This window comes from Gambusia affinis, linkage group LG13 (genome assembly GCF_019740435.1).
Source record: "Gambusia affinis linkage group LG13, SWU_Gaff_1.0, whole genome shotgun sequence".
In the NCBI taxonomy this organism is placed as follows: domain Eukaryota; kingdom Metazoa; phylum Chordata; class Actinopteri; order Cyprinodontiformes; family Poeciliidae; genus Gambusia; species Gambusia affinis.
In genome coordinates this window covers 23,597,899-23,613,658 of record NC_057880.1, presented here as the reverse complement: position 1 = coordinate 23,613,658, position 15,760 = coordinate 23,597,899, and the positions used below count along the sequence as shown (strand labels likewise).

Here is a 15,760-nt window from a genome sequence, read left to right as displayed (position 1 = left end):
ATTATTCCTTCTTCTCCCAGGATGACATGTTTATCAGACCCTGAAATTGCGTTTGCTTCGCTTGCCTCTCTCAAAGCACTGTTTCCAAAATGCAGCTTTTGGCAAGAAGGCTGTGTGTGTTTGTGTGTTGTGTGTGTGTTTTCATTCTATTCTCTATTTATGCACCAATCAGCCATAAAATTATGACCGCTGACAGGTGCAGGGAGTAACATTGCATATCTTGTTCCAACACAATGTGCGGCTGAGGAAACCTGCATCCTGGCAGTCAAATGGGCATTAGTTTGACACTTGCTACCATCCTGAGCGTTTTCACCGACAACATGGCAGCAGGAGCTTAGAAATGGCAGCATAGACGCTAAACTGATGTGGCTGTGTTGACACCCAAAGAAATTAAACCCAATTTACCCAAAAAGCTGCTGCTAAGTTCAGGAGTAATTGTATGTTTGACTACCATGTTTGACTTTATGGCAGTCGTATCCAAAGTCAAGTCAAAATTGCACCCTGGCCAACAAATTATACTTACAGTATCTTTTTTCACTGCTCAACAATAAACTCAAATTTTCATATTTGTTCATCCCTATAAATACTTTTCTGTAGTTTGGAAAATTTGCCTGCCACAATAATAGCTCACTTTTATGTTAAACTAGACAAAAAATATATAAAAATCTGAAATTATTTTCAATTTATTAATAAAGAGGCAGGTTTTATTAGATTTATTCATATTCAGTGCATGTGAATGCTCACCTTCCGTCACCTTCGTCACACACAGAAACTCATCAACCAGCTACGTGCCGCCACAACGCGCGCGCGCTCCGCCACCCGTTTGCTGAGACTAAGATGATCTAAAATTTATTTTCTGGTTCGTCCATAAAGCTGCACTTGCGTTAATCATCAACAGCACAACCGCACGCTGTTTTCAGTCTGTCCGCTCACCTGTCTAAATACACCCGCCGCGCTCTTCACCGCCACCAGGCGGCAGCTCCGGCCAGGCAGTCATTTTAAGGTTGCTTACTGATTCCTCGAAAAATGATAAAAACCCAGACATTATCATCGGTTAATAAAATCTCACCAAACCGAACTTGAATATTGGAAGTTATGCTTTTAGCACTTAGCAAAAACTCTTAAGCAGAAGTGACCGTTGTGTGACATAATCACCTGGCCGGAATACGACGCGCTAAATAATAAAACATAAATTAACAAAGCTTTGAGGCAGATACATTTTCCTGGAGGAATTTTAATAATCGAGCTACTCAAATTATTTGAGGAATTGTTAAAGCCCTATTTAAAAGCAGCTTTGGGTAGATTAAGACAAAATGATACATGGAGATTTATGGGAATGCACTCATGTTCATGGAAACACTGGGATTATCTCTTTTTCATGAGTCAGATGAGATGAAATACTGGCTCCAGAAAAGAAAAAAGAAAAACATCAAATAAGGCATCTTTACTTAGACGCATGCAGCATTGAGCCAAAGTACTTTACAGGAGTTCATTTTAGAGACATTTCAACCACTAATTCCAAGTAATTTACTGAAAGTGAGTGCTTGATGAAAAGTGATTTAAGTCAACTTATTATTTTCAATTAAATACCATTTTGCATTTACAGTGTTTTTCTCAGATCACAGAAATCTCTGCAGGAGAAAAACCCATCAATCTTTAGTTCAAGAAAAGTAAATAAATCTCTGTGGTTGTGGAAAAACCCACCTCTGACAGCCGGGGTAGAAAAGGAGGTTCAGGAAAATTAAGTTTTCATTCAAAAACATTTCGACTCCCATTGTCAAAACGTCACTAGCTATAGGTTTTTCAGAGCCAACATCTTATTCAGTCACTACATTGGGAAGCACAGTTCAACCTTATGGAAAGGTAGAATAACTGTATTTTTTATGAAGTGCAGACGAAAGATCCGAGCTCCCCTGCCTCCATCCCTTCAGGCAGCAGTCTTCTGCCTGTCCATGTTGCTACTCAGAGGCGTTTGGCCTACTTGGCAGTTACCTGGCCTAAAAAAAGCCACCTCTAAATCTGCAGCTTCCTGAATGAATAGATTTAAAAAAGCAACCTTTTTACTTCTCCTTGCTGTCTTGACGTCTCGGGAGCTTTAGACAACCCTGACAACAATTGATAAGGCGGCTATCTATAGCAGAGAACGGAGAGGGGAGAGGCATCGTGGCGGACTGGAGAAGTAAACAACGTGACTGGGATTTAGAAGTGATTTACCACTTAAAACCCACTTTTATTTCCTTTTTTTTTTGCACAAAGTAAGTTATATGTTTAGCTAATGAGCGTTTTAATAAGTGCATGTATTTAAAGAGAATGCAACACCGAGATAACCAGCAGGAGATTCAGGTACGCTGGAGGCAGAGAGAGGGAAGGAGTTTCACAAATATTAAATAACTTAAATATCTAGTTGCACTGGCAGATTATTTCACTTATAACCAGCATTTTCTATCCATATTAAGGAATTATTGATTTAAAATAACCTCCTATTTTTTCCAGAAAAGTTACTTGTAAGTTAGTTTTGTCTAATTTAAAGTGTACTGAGATATTTGCACTAGAAAGTAGTAAAAAACCCTTGTGTCTGCAGTAAAAATGCTTCAACATATTTTATTAAAGTAGTACAGACGTACAAACTACACTGTAAAACATTTGAAGGTGGTTTAACTTTAAAATGAAAGCCCACCTGCTACATTGAAAATGTCAATAAAGTCAGAAATTTGGTTTTAACTCAAATTAAAGTTTATGAAGCTCATTTAACAAGAGAGAAGTTGTCTAAATATTGGTTTTTAATTTCATGAATCTTGAATTGTGACTTTTAAGTTAGTGCTGCAATCTAAACCAAATAATCATTTTACATATACAGGACAAAAATGCCCTCAACTCCTTAAAGAGACACATTTTTCTGTTATTTTACTCACAATATCAAGTTAAAATAACTGCTTATTTTACTGTAGAATAATTTACATTTTTCTTTCAAACTACATGAACAAAATTTCTGATCCGATACAAAATTTTAATGAACATCACAATGAATTCAGCTCAGAAACATTTAGTGAGAACAAGACATAAAAATAAACATTTGCCTTAATATATAAAAAACATGCTGCTAAGCATTCTGGGAAATAGTTCCCTCTCCTATCTTTTTCTTCTTTTATTTTTTTAAGTACTTGTGTAAGTTTATCTTTCTTTAACTCACATTTAGGTTCAAAATCTAAAACTCGCTAAATTTATTTGAATTACAAATAAATACAACTAAAAGTGGCTCCAATGTTTCAAAGTGTAAAGTACTTCTTTAGATCTATTTCTGGAAGAAATCTAAATAATTAGTCATTTTGTTTTGTCTTTGAATTGTTTATTTAAATGAATCTCATTTCATTGTCATTTAATCTGCAGTTGTAAAACATACAAAAAAACCCTTTGTCATTATAGATACTTAATATTTTGGTATCGATCCGATACCAAATAAATACAGGGCCAATACCTGATACATATACCAATACAGATACTTTTTAACTCTTAGGTGATTATTTTTAATTTTTCTTTCAAATTATATTTGTTCAAAGCTAGAACAGAATTTGGTCAAAGTTTGTAGATGTCTACAAAATACTTTAATAACATGTAAACATGACAACCAGTAGGAAAACAAAAACTCTAATTTGAGAGAAAATCAAAATTAGATAATTTTGAGGTAGAGTTGAGAATTGGCAACACAGAAATATAAAATTCCAAGAGGAAATCTGAAACTAAAGTATCAATCCGTTACTTGGAATCAGAAGTATTGATATTTTGGATTGAATCGCCCACCTCTATTGCACCATAAACTAAATTAAAAGTTTTTCTTCATGCCACATTTTTATGTTCCTGCTTTGCTGTTTTGGTTGCATCTGCAGCCTGAAGCAAACCTTTATCCATTAGTCTTTAATGGCGTTTGCATCGCTATGTATTTTGGATGACCTGCTTTATAAATCCAGTACAAAATGATACCACAAGGTGCAGGCGCCCCATATACAGAGGCGATTAGTCCTCCATGCTGCCATCCAGGGTTTGCATGTACTGCATGTTTTCTGCCCTTCTCTCTGTCCGTTTCCTGTCTAAATTCTCTAAATAAAGGCAACTAGTGCACAATATTATTTTTCTTTTTTTATAAGATGCAGCAAAATATGAATAAAAAAATCTGTTCAAATGCCCTGCTTTTAAAAACAACAATAAAAGTAAGAAAAGAGAATCAACATCTGTGGTGCTGGGAGTGGCAGTCATAAAAAAATACAAGCTTGAGATTTTGGTTGGTGCTCCATTTAAGAAAAGAACAACATAAAAATACAATGTCCAGTGACAAAAACACACCCAGCCCAGTGCTGCTGTCTCTTATGACAGTAATATATTGATATACCACAATCCTACGTTATTGGATGCCATAAATCAGGTTTTAAATCCTCAAAGCCCTTGAGGGTTTACTGCCATGGTTTACAACCTCGGCAATACCTTAAATTCAATTGTTGCTTTTGTCAAGTGTCCTTCAGCGAGACTCGACGCTCGCCTCTGTCACCGGCTTCTGTGTCATGAAAGCCATGAGTAAGATTGAAGTGGCGCTCTCTGGGATCCAATATGGCCTCCGTGATAGATGAAACACATCGTCAGTGGACAGTACAGAAGCTTTTTAAGCAAGTTTTTCGGCGTCTATGATAACACATGAATCTTAATGCTAACTCCAGTCTAGATTTGTTTTGTTAAACTGTTTTGATGTAACTTAAAGAGACCAAACCTCTTGGACTTTATTAGGATTATCATTTATCATTCAATTAGGATAGGTCTATTGCCTGTACACGCTGCAAAACCACAAAGTTTTTGCACAACCAAAAAGAATCCAGCAAGTGGTAAATCAGGAACAAAACGCTTGTCTTTTTCCAGCAGCCATTGTACGGCGCACACAGCGATAAAAGCAGCTGACCAAACGTGCTGGAGTTCCGTTTGGGTTGCTAGGTGATGGGCAGAGCTCCACTGGGGTTGCTAGGTAACTGTGCAGTTCCTGTCGATTAGGAGGTTTTCGAAACGGCTCATTTTCCAAACATCAAACATTAACTTATTGCCAAATACTGGCTGTGTGGTTTCTTGAAGCACTTGGGCTGTTTGAGGTAAAACTGAAGTATAAAATCTTACAAAATGTGAAATTTGCATAATAGGTCCTCTTTAAACGAGAGGCTGGTAAAACACAAGAGACACTTTAGAACATTATTCTCACACCCAGTTAAATCAAGATGATTCTACGTCTTTCTGTAATTCATGACAGTTTATTACCATCCTCCACCCAGCCAGCAAGACTGGAGCTTTTCTAGACACATAATCTCAACGGGATATTAAATTAGTCTCATCTGCAGATGGGTCATCCAAAAAAAAAAGAAAAAAGAAAAAAGATGGGTCACCCTGAATCCTATGAGACATTTTCTGAAAAATATATGCTATATGATGTTAAAGATGCCTGTTGTTGTGACACAAAATCTATTATTACGACTTTGTTTAGAATGAGACTACAGGACTTGGGAGCAATCCCCTTCAAAAAGCCTGGTTTTTAGAGGTTTTGTGATTTTTAAAGTATATTTCATTAAACACCTTTGGAGTTTTCACTGTAAAAAATATTAATGTTGAGAATGGTAGTAAAGCTTTTAGCCAGTCAAGATTCAAATGTATAAAACAACCAGCTTTATTCTGCATCTATTGAAGTTTATCTAAGTCTTTCCTTTTTGCATGACAATATCCAAGCTAATTAAAGCTCTTGCTACATTTCCACTGCATGTTCTGATGTAGACGGGTTGATATTTTTGGAGAAATTCCCTCCCTGCTGCCAGGCGCATCTGGGTGACCCCATCGAGATTAACTCCATGAAACGGACCGTGAAGCTCCTTCTTATGCCATTCTCCCATCTCATAACCGATTAAATAATGAATGGGCTGCTGTTAGAAAACAACAAAAACAGAGTTAATGCTCTGCCTCAGAGCTCAGGACTGTTAAAAGTGAGAGCGGCGGCTGTCTTTGAGGATGAGTCAGACAGGTGGGCCCCTCGGTGGCGGCGTTTCGCTTCCCTTCTCTCCTTTCAAACCACCACATGAAACGGCTCTGCTGTCTTTCACACTGTCTGCAGAGAACCTTAATGTAAATTGACTGACCACCTCTAAAAGGCTCTTCTACAGATAAACTGGTGCTGTGTCCTGCTGGTGGGGAGAGATTACAGCTACCAGTGACAGAAACTAAACCAAACAGGAACTGTCCTCCTTCCAGCTGAGCACAAACCCTGGACACAGCTTGACCTTTTATCTTCCCCTTTAATTACATTTTTCTTACCCAGAGCACTTGCTGCATTCCCATTTTCCATATAATTGTGCAAATTGGAATTACAAAAACACATTTTCTTAATAAAAACAACTCATGTTTCTAGATAAAACCCTTTTTCATGAGGCAAAATTGCAAAGCTTTTTTCGCATCACACGAGTCACATGATCAATAACTGGATGTTGCTAAAATGAAGAGAATGACAGGAAGTGGATGGAGGATGATGGTGCAGGATGTTTTTAATGATTTATGTCGCACATGTTGAATTCCAGGCCAAATCTCACTTTTAATTTGGCTCTCTAGACTCCAAATTACATCAAGTCCCTCCAGTTTTTCACAAGTCTCACAAAATCAACAAAACCCCACATTTTCTGATTTACTGCTATTTTTTTTTTTTTTTTTTTTTTTATCAAAACAGGTCAGAAACTTTGGGTTTAAGTGACTGCTGCCTCTGCCTTAATGGATGTCAAGTTATAGTCTGTGATCTATACAGCGATCAATAAAAAGTCACATCTAACATTATACATTAGTGCAAATATCATAAAAACTCCTTACAAACATTTATAAATTATACCACAAAATCTGCAATTTTGAGGGGGGAAAAAAACACAAAAACAATCACAACATTCTGGATGGACTAATCAGTGGTTAATTAATTTTAACAAACACTTGAATGCTGAAACAAACATCTATTTATTGACATTTTACTGGGTTTTATCAATGCATTCCAGCACAACTGTCCTTTTAAAAACATTCAGATTAATGTTTCTGATAATATGTTGTTGATACTGTTTCCTGTTCACCATATAAAGGCGCAAATTGGAATTACAACAATAAATTTGCTTAATGGAAACATGTTAATTTGGACAAAAATAAGATAAACATGCAAACAGCTTGTCATATTTACACAATCATGTGACTGTGGGCTTGCCATAAAGGTATTTTTCAGACTTCTTGAGTTTCTTTGGTGTGGACTACTCAGGCTTAAAATGCTATTTTTTTTGCCACAAAATGCCAACATGTGAATATGTTTTGTGAATCAAATGGATCTTCTTTGGGAAAACAAATCAAATGTGACAAAATGGTCTTAATTATGTCACTTCAGCCCAAATCTTTTCATATAAATCATCCTGATTATCTCCGATACTTGCTGTCAGATTGGAGATTCGCTTTATTAATGATTTTATGGACTAAAATGTTTTATGCTGCAATAAATAATAAGTGAAGAGCCATGGGGAGCCAGAATGCCAAGAATTTAATTAACTAAGAGTTATTGCAGTGGAGGTCGTTTGCATATTTATAGTGATAGTGAAATCGTGCAACCGCATATCAGAGGATTAATTAGTCATTAGAAATAGTGACACTTATTTGATAATCCTTTTTCATTTGGTTAACTAATCATGCGTTTCCACTTGGTTTCCATCACAAGCTGTTTATCTGATGTCAGGGTAGGAAAACATTTTAGTTTGTTTTTAACTAAATGTATTTTTTTTTTCTGCTTTAAAAATGCTCCCTGTTTTGTTACGAAGCTGTTGTAACAAAATGATTCTGCACAGAAAAGAACCAGTGGTTTTATGACCACAGATGTATTTTTATGTTGTTTTTGTGTTATTCGGTGGTTTTATCTTGTCCAGTGAACGCCACTGTGACTCCTGGCTGCACAGCCTGTGCTGAATCCAGAGTTTGATCTGGTCGACGTGCTGAGACGCAGAGCCAGCTGGTGGATGGAGCTGGCTTCAGGCCTCCTGTCTGACAACAAACACAACTTTGTCTCTGAGCAGCATCCAGGGACAGCCTCAACATAAAGCGCTCAGAAATTAAAACTGTAGCATTGTTGTAGGTAATTTTACAAAATTACTTTGGTAGATTTTAGGATTCATCACTTCTCTGCAGCTCTGTACTTTTCTCACATCGGAGCGATCTTTTGAGTCTTCCGTCTCAGCTGACTGGAGCTGAAAATATCTACATTCATATGCAAATAGCTCTCCAAACTTTCCACCTCACCGCTTTCGCCTCTAAATTGTTACTTTTTTCAGCTCTTTACAAAACTGCTCTGATGCATGGAAATTGCTAATATCCTCCATGAATACATGAATAAATCCTTGTTTTCATCGTTTTACTCAGCTGACCGATTCATGAGGATTGCTCATAATGTGAGCCTAGTGGGAGATAAATCAATGGGAAATATCTGCAAGGTGCAAAAGACTTTCACATGAGATTACTAGGCTGGAAGAAGTTTTAGTATCCCAGTTGTGAAGAAACATTTAAAAATTCCCAACTCTGCTTTGTAGAAAAACATTTTCTGCTTATTGTGTTACACTGGGTTACAAAGGAAGTTGTCAATGGTTTTTCAACTAAACTAGGACTATTTTGCATCGCTGAATCAAAAAAAATGACATCCATTTTTCTCAATCAGTCAGCGAAATCCAACTTTCTGTCTAAATTGATTACATTTTTGTAACGTTATCAGTTCACTTCTGTTAATATTTCCGAAAAGAAAAAGAGTTTTCTTATAGGGTGTTAATTCATTAAATGTTGCAAACATGGGTTTCTGTAAATTGAATAATTAACACTTGTAAGGGTAAGTACATGTAAACTGAACAAGTCAAGCATTTTGATGCTCATGTTGCAAACATAGTTCAGAAAGTTGACCTGATTTTTTAATTCAGCTCTTCAAAATTACCCTAAAACAGTTGAAAAACCCCAGACAAGTCTTTGGCTGTTGACCAGTGTAATTAATGGTTTCCATGACAACCCACAAACAACATCCTGCATATGGTAAAGATGTGTTAACTGCCTCGAATAAATCTTTTATTCCAGTTGCTGAAAACACTTGTTTATGAATTATATTTGTTATTACAATGTCACATAGTAATCACTTAATCTCCCACGAGGTACAATGATAATGTGCTACTCTTCAAAATAGGAAACACACAAGAACATGTCACTTATATGACGTAGTTCTGTGTTAAACATCTTTCCTTCTTCAATGGCTGCAATAAAATATCTATTTGCCTTTCCCCATAGCAACAGATATGTGCTAGATGTATGTGAACTGGCTATTCGTTAGGCATGCCAGTAAACGTTTTATTTCCTGTTCTACCATCACAAACGTAAACGTGATGGTTTAGAAATACTGTTTGGAAACCTCATTTATCACCTGTCCTCTGAAAGATCCTGAGGTCGAAGCGAAAGCAGTGGCTTTTAAAGTAAAGTCTAAATTTGCAAGGCCTCAGAGATTTCATAAAGTGGAAGTGGAGAAATCTGAACCTAAAGATCCAAACAGAGCAAATTTGACAAGACAGACATGAGCTCTGTGCTTCAGGGGAAACTGAGCAGTTTTACAGATAATGACTAACCCTGCAGTCGACATTCAAATAATGTCCATCTTGCAGAAACACAAAACCTTACCAAGTATTTTTGGTCTAGTTTCTAATGCAAATAACTCGGTACACTTCGAAAAAAACAAAACTGAATTCCAAGTAACTTTTCAGCAAGATATTAGCGATTAGTAGTAGAGAGAATAATGCATGAATAACGTAGAGAGAGGAATCACAACTTGATCCCCCCCATCTTTGGCATGTCTTACCTTCAAATCAGCAACGTGAAATGTTTTTCTCAGAACGTCACTGGCCGACTCTCCGGTTGCTGAAAAATGTCCAACGTAGAAAAAGGAAACGAGATACATGGATCAAAATGCCTTTTCTGAAAATAGTATATAAAGACATTTTCTTCTCATTGAGGAAAAGGCTAAAGGACAGTTTGCAAATATCTTGTTTACTTAAAACTAGACAAACTAACTCATAAGTATCTTCAATAATTACTTAATATTGATGAAAAAGTGCATGTTCCCCCAGCAGATTATTTCACTTATAAGACATTCTAGTGTCTTATGAGAATATAAACTTTTTCATCAATATTACTGAATTATTTATCTAAAAAATAAACTTTATCCTGCTGAAAAGTTGCTTGTAAGTTAGTTTTTTCTTATTCCAAGTGTATTAAGACATTTTCACTAAAAGCTAAACCAAAAATACTTGGTAAGTTTTGGTGTTTTTGCACTGTAGACACAATACGAAAGCACATGCAACTTGTATCATGATTTTTATAAAATCCATTAGGTTAGGCTCCAATATTCATTTCAAATGAACGTTCACTTTCCTCTGGCCAATTTAGAAAGGCAAAAAAGGACAAAGTAAAATAATGTTTTTGCAGTTTTCCTTTTAAAATCTGTCAAATGTCTGTTTGGAGTAGTGTCTGCTATGACTTAGCTTTAGTCCCTAAATTAAAATGAGGTTTTGTGTTCAGAGCAGCGTCTTAGATTTTGTTTTTGTCAGGATTTGAAGAGTGAATATTTCATTGCTTTCCTCTCTTTTCTCTAACTATCTCAGCATGCAGAGAGAAATCCAATCAACTAAAACAATCCATTCAATTAAGCCTGACTCTGCCGTCATGGTGACATTCAGAAACTAATTTTTAAAAGTCCTTGCTGTGGAGATGCTCCCCTGAAAAAACCCAAACTTATTTCTCACAGCCAAAGTAGCTGCTTCCATAAATACTAAAACCTTGCAGCGTTCTCTTAATCCCATTTTCTTAGTTGTTCAAATCAGTGTTTTTTGTTTTCCCTCTGGCTCTGGGAAGCGTTTTACTGACTAGATTAAAGGTGGAGTCTTTATTTACAACTCAAATTAAGCCTTTAAGTCCTTTGGGGGGATTTTTCAACGCACCATTAAAGTTCCCTTAAAACTGCAAATATTTGTTTTCCGTCACTCGAAACGGTGCAGAGCATCTCTCTCTATTTCCACTGACATGAGCATAATCTGGAACCATTTTACTTCATCTCTTCTGGTTCAGAAATGCATTCAAGTTCGAGGAAAAAGAACAGGTGTAACTCTAGACCAGTGGTATCCAAAAATTAGGCAAAACTTGCAAATTTCAACTACTACCGGGCCACAAAATGAATTAAAAAAAGGAAAATGAAAAAACTGGTTCATTGTGACGTTTCAGAAATTGCTTTTAGTTTTACATGCTCAAAAATAAGCAAAGCCTCCCATCAGCCATATTTAGTCTGATTTAATCTAACTCCAGTCCGTTTGATTTTAAAGTCCGGTTCGTTTGGGGAGGTGTGAACGCATTATCCAACTCTGGTCCACCTACAAACCTCTGTCTTGGTTTGGTTGAAGTGAACTCTGGTGCGGTTTGACTGCATATATGAACTCCAAATGGACCAGAGACCGCTCCAAAAGCAGGAAGTGGACTATAGCAGAGGGCATGCTGGGTAAATCCAACCAAAACAATCGTGTGTAACTTGCGATAGTGGGTCTTTTGCCAAAGACTAAAACAGAAATTCTGCACCCACCAAAATCAGACTCCATTTCTGTTTACATTTCCTGAAGAAGGAACTGGTGTTGAGGTTTTAATGTTGTTTTCTTCAGTGGTTTTTGGAGCAGCGCTACCACAGGTGAGGAGGGGAACCGCAGCTGCTGAAAATGTAACAAATGTTGCAATTTTGGTCCCCAATCGAACAGAGTCTACCGGACTATCAAGTGTAGGGCAATTAACTTTGCATTGTTTGGAAATTACCTGATAACTCTTCCCACTTTGATCATGGTGTTATCATCTTGATTATATAAGAAAAGTGTGGATTTTTGTAAGGAACAAATCTTCTCTATGTCCCGATGAATAAAAAGCAAGAATCAAAACAGTTTTCAGTTTCTAAGAATGTAAAATGCATTGGCCATCCTGTATTTGGCTATCAAGTCTCTTGCTCACATACTGCCGTTCCCCAAAGTGGCCCATTAGCTTGTGCTAATTAGCACTTATCTGTCTTTCTGTTTCTTGTGTTGCCCCTTCCGTGTGTTTAGTAGCAGGACAAGTAGCAAGACGTGAATTCAAGGAATGAGGGAGAATTGACAGTCAGGCCTGAAGACTGCAGTCATTATGTGTGCAGGGCAGCGCTGGCAGCGGTCACATGACCAGCGTAATGGCTGCCTCCACTGCTGTTACTGTAATGAGTTTCATCCCTCTGGAGTCTCGTCCTGCAGCTGACCTTTCACAGACACTTCCTGACAAAAACAACACAACCGGGATGAATAAATGATGAGGCGATTTGTTTGGAGGCGTCGCTTTGGAAACCCGTGTTCAGGAAGAGAGCCGAGCCAGGCAGTGTTTCCTAGGAGACCGCATGTCACCGCATCCATCCGTCCATCCATCCAACCTTCCATCCATCCATCCACCCCTCCAGCCAACCTTCCATCCATCCATCATCCAACCATCCATCCATCCATCCATCATCCAACCATCCAACCTGCCATATATCCATCCATCCATCCATCCATCCAATCATTCGTCCAACCAACCTTCCATCATCCATCTGTCATCCATCAGTCCATCCATCCATCCATCCAACCTTCCATCCAACCTTCCATCCATCCATCCATCCATCCATCCAATCATTCGTCCAACCAACCTTCCATCATCCATCTGTCATCCATCAGTCCATCCATCCATCCATAAATCCATCCAACCTTCCATTCGTCCATCCATCCATCCATCCATCCATCCATCCAACCTTCCATCCATCCATCCATCCATCCATCCATCCAATCATTCGTCCAACCAACCTTCCATCATCCATCAGTCCATCCATCCATCCATCCAACCTTCCATCCAACCTTCCATCCATCCATCCATCCATCCATCCAATCATTCGTCCAACCAACCTTCCATCATCCATCAGTCCATCCATCCATCCATCCAACCTTCCATCCATCCATCCATCCATCCATCCATCCATCCATCCAATCATTCGTCCAACCAACCTTCCATCATCCATCTGTCATCCATCAGTCCATCCATCCATCCATAAATCCATCCAACCTTCCATTCGTCCATCCATCCATCCATCCATCCATCCATCCAACCTTCCATCCATCCATCCATCCATCCATGCATCCTAAACATAAAGTATTTCTGGTCTTTTCCCTCCGCTGCATTAATGAGCAGCTGAAATGTTTTCTTATTTGTGTCTTTAAACCATTAAAACCTGTTTATGTTCTTCTAACATGTTTATTCTTCTTATCTGTTTCTCCTCTCTCCATCCCTCCTTCCCCCTCTCTGTTTGTGCTCCCTGCAGGTATGCATTGTGCAAAAGAGGGACACAGAGAAGATGTACGCCATGAAGTACATGAACAAACAGCAGTGCATAGAGAGAGACGAGGTCCGAAACGTCTTTAGAGAGCTTGAGATCCTACAGGAAATTGAACATGTATTTTTAGTAAATCTCTGGTGACTATCCGATGTTTTTACACTTTCAGTGTGGTCTGCTGTGGCTTGCTTTATCTGTCTGTGCGTTTTCTGCAGTGCATGCTCCTCCCCAGATCTGCTTTCTGTGGGTTTTGCGCTCGTTGGGTCGCATGCATTCATTTCATTAACCAAGTTTTATTTTCTCCAGAAACCAACCACTATTAAGTTGAGAAACAATTGACAAAGAGGAGACGTTTTTTGCATATTAGTTTAGACTCTGAGCCCATGAAGCACACATTTGATAATTACCACACTTTGAAATGACCTTATTACTCCCGGGAGCCTGATATGTGGGTGAACGGAGGCTGACTTCATTATTCAACGCTCTCGTTCTCAGGCGGGACTAATTTCCAAATGTAATTGTGAAGCTGGCGTTCGCTGCGTATTAGACAAAGCACTGTACTCCTCTGTAATTGGGTGAATAGTGGCATGTTTCAGAGCAATGGCTGCCAGTAAATCTTGTATTTGACACATCCTGTGACAATTATAAGCAAACCAAACAAATTAATGTTTTGGACTTGCAGCCTGGTAAAGTTCTGATTTAAGTTTGATCTATTGGATGTTTTTCCTGTTAGAGATTTTCCTCTGCTTGGAGAAACTGAGGGTGTTTTAATGAGCATACAGTAGTGGCTCTGTGTGTATATTTTTTTATATAATTCCCTGTAGGAGTTTGTGGCTGCCAGAACCTTCTGTGTTCTAGTTTTCAATGTGCCGGGCTGCTCCACTCTCCCTCTCATATTCTGCATCCAGCACTATTTTGAGTGCCCATTAGCGACAAACACACTGTCTTTGCAGCTATGTGGGAATTAGAAGTTTCACACCTCCTCTCCCTGCTCATGAGACTCTCCAAAAAGTTGCTGTCCATCTCACTGGGGGAACAGCGGCCGCGTCTCGGCTTCCCTCCCACCAGCGGTGGCGTGCTCAGCAGTTTGTTTTCCCTTTAGCTGGTATCTCTTAGCGCTTGGCAGTGCAGCCAGAAAAAGACATTTTATCTCAGGATTTGTACACAGACTGGCAGCACACAGTCAGTATTTCCTACGTTTATTGGCTTCAGTGGTGAAATAGTGACAGAAATGTCAATGCGGTTTAAAAAACCATCCATCCAATTTTCTAATTATACCTAAACAGAACGGTTCACTTAAAATAACACAAGACGATCTGATTTGTAAAAGAAAGACAATGGTGGAAGACATTCTTCAGCTTTAAGGCATCTTTCATGGCCATTTAAATGTTAATTCATGCAACGTTTTTACGTCAGATTCATGTTAGGTTAAATATGTGAGTTTGAAGAAAGCAGTGTTGGACACAACTCCGCTAATGCGCTAATAGTAGAGCTAATTTTTCCTTTAACACTTTAGCTAACTTTGAAAACATTTAGCAAATTTTGTTTAAATTTTTCTGTCGAAGTTTTGGTTATCAAATTAGTCAAATAGTTAGATTTTGATGTTCATGCTCTTATTTTGAAGTAGATGAAGATACCGTTCTGTTTCCTCTCCTCGTGTTTTTTCTCGTTTTTCCCTTTGCTAACTTTATTTCAAACAAGAAGCTGTACCAAAAGAAAACACAAACAGATAAATACAATATCTAAAGTAAATTGTAATGTCAAAATTAATTAATCTCCACAGCAGATTTAATTTAATTTGAATTTAGCTAATGTTAGCATAGTGGTTTAGCGTTAGCAAAACTAATGTTTATGATTAGCGCAACAATTGTTTTAGCTAGCGATGGAAACCAGTTATTTATATGAGTATAAAAGGACTAAGAACCTTTTTTGTTCAATATTTGTCATTAAATCAGGCTAAACGTTTCTTATTTTGGGTCATATTAACAAAATTATTTCTATTTTCTTAGAAATGAGAGATAAACATTTGACTTTCCTGGAGGCTTGCTTTTGTGAGACCATAAGGAAAATTTGACCTTCAAGTCTGGTCCAGGCTCTCTTAAAAAAATTTAGAAAACAATTTTACTTTAAAAGATGAAGGTCCAGTTGCTAAATAACAAAACCTGAGAGGATTCGTCTCTGTTTTTGTCTTTTCTGCTCATCTTCTAAAATAGATGTTCAGCATCTTACCAAAGAAAGATCCTTCCATTAAATGTTCAACCTGTTTAAATTTCCTGATCAAATTGGGCCAACGGG

General features: G+C 37.8%; 1 protein-coding gene across 2 annotated transcripts in view; it reads left to right on the top strand.

Annotated features, from left to right (window-relative positions):
- Positions 1 to 15,760, top strand: part of LOC122842212 (serine/threonine-protein kinase 32C-like) — a 103,130-nt gene that overhangs the window by 41,045 nt on the left and 46,325 nt on the right. For both annotated transcript variants that reach the window (XR_006372517.1, XM_044135864.1), the window contains exon 3: positions 13,454 to 13,605. Coding sequence is in view for 1 of the 2 variants with exons in the window: in XM_044135864.1 (XP_043991799.1) it covers positions 13,454 to 13,605 (152 nt within the window). In the remaining variant the exon portion in view is untranslated. The remainder of the gene's footprint in view (positions 1 to 13,453; positions 13,606 to 15,760) is intronic.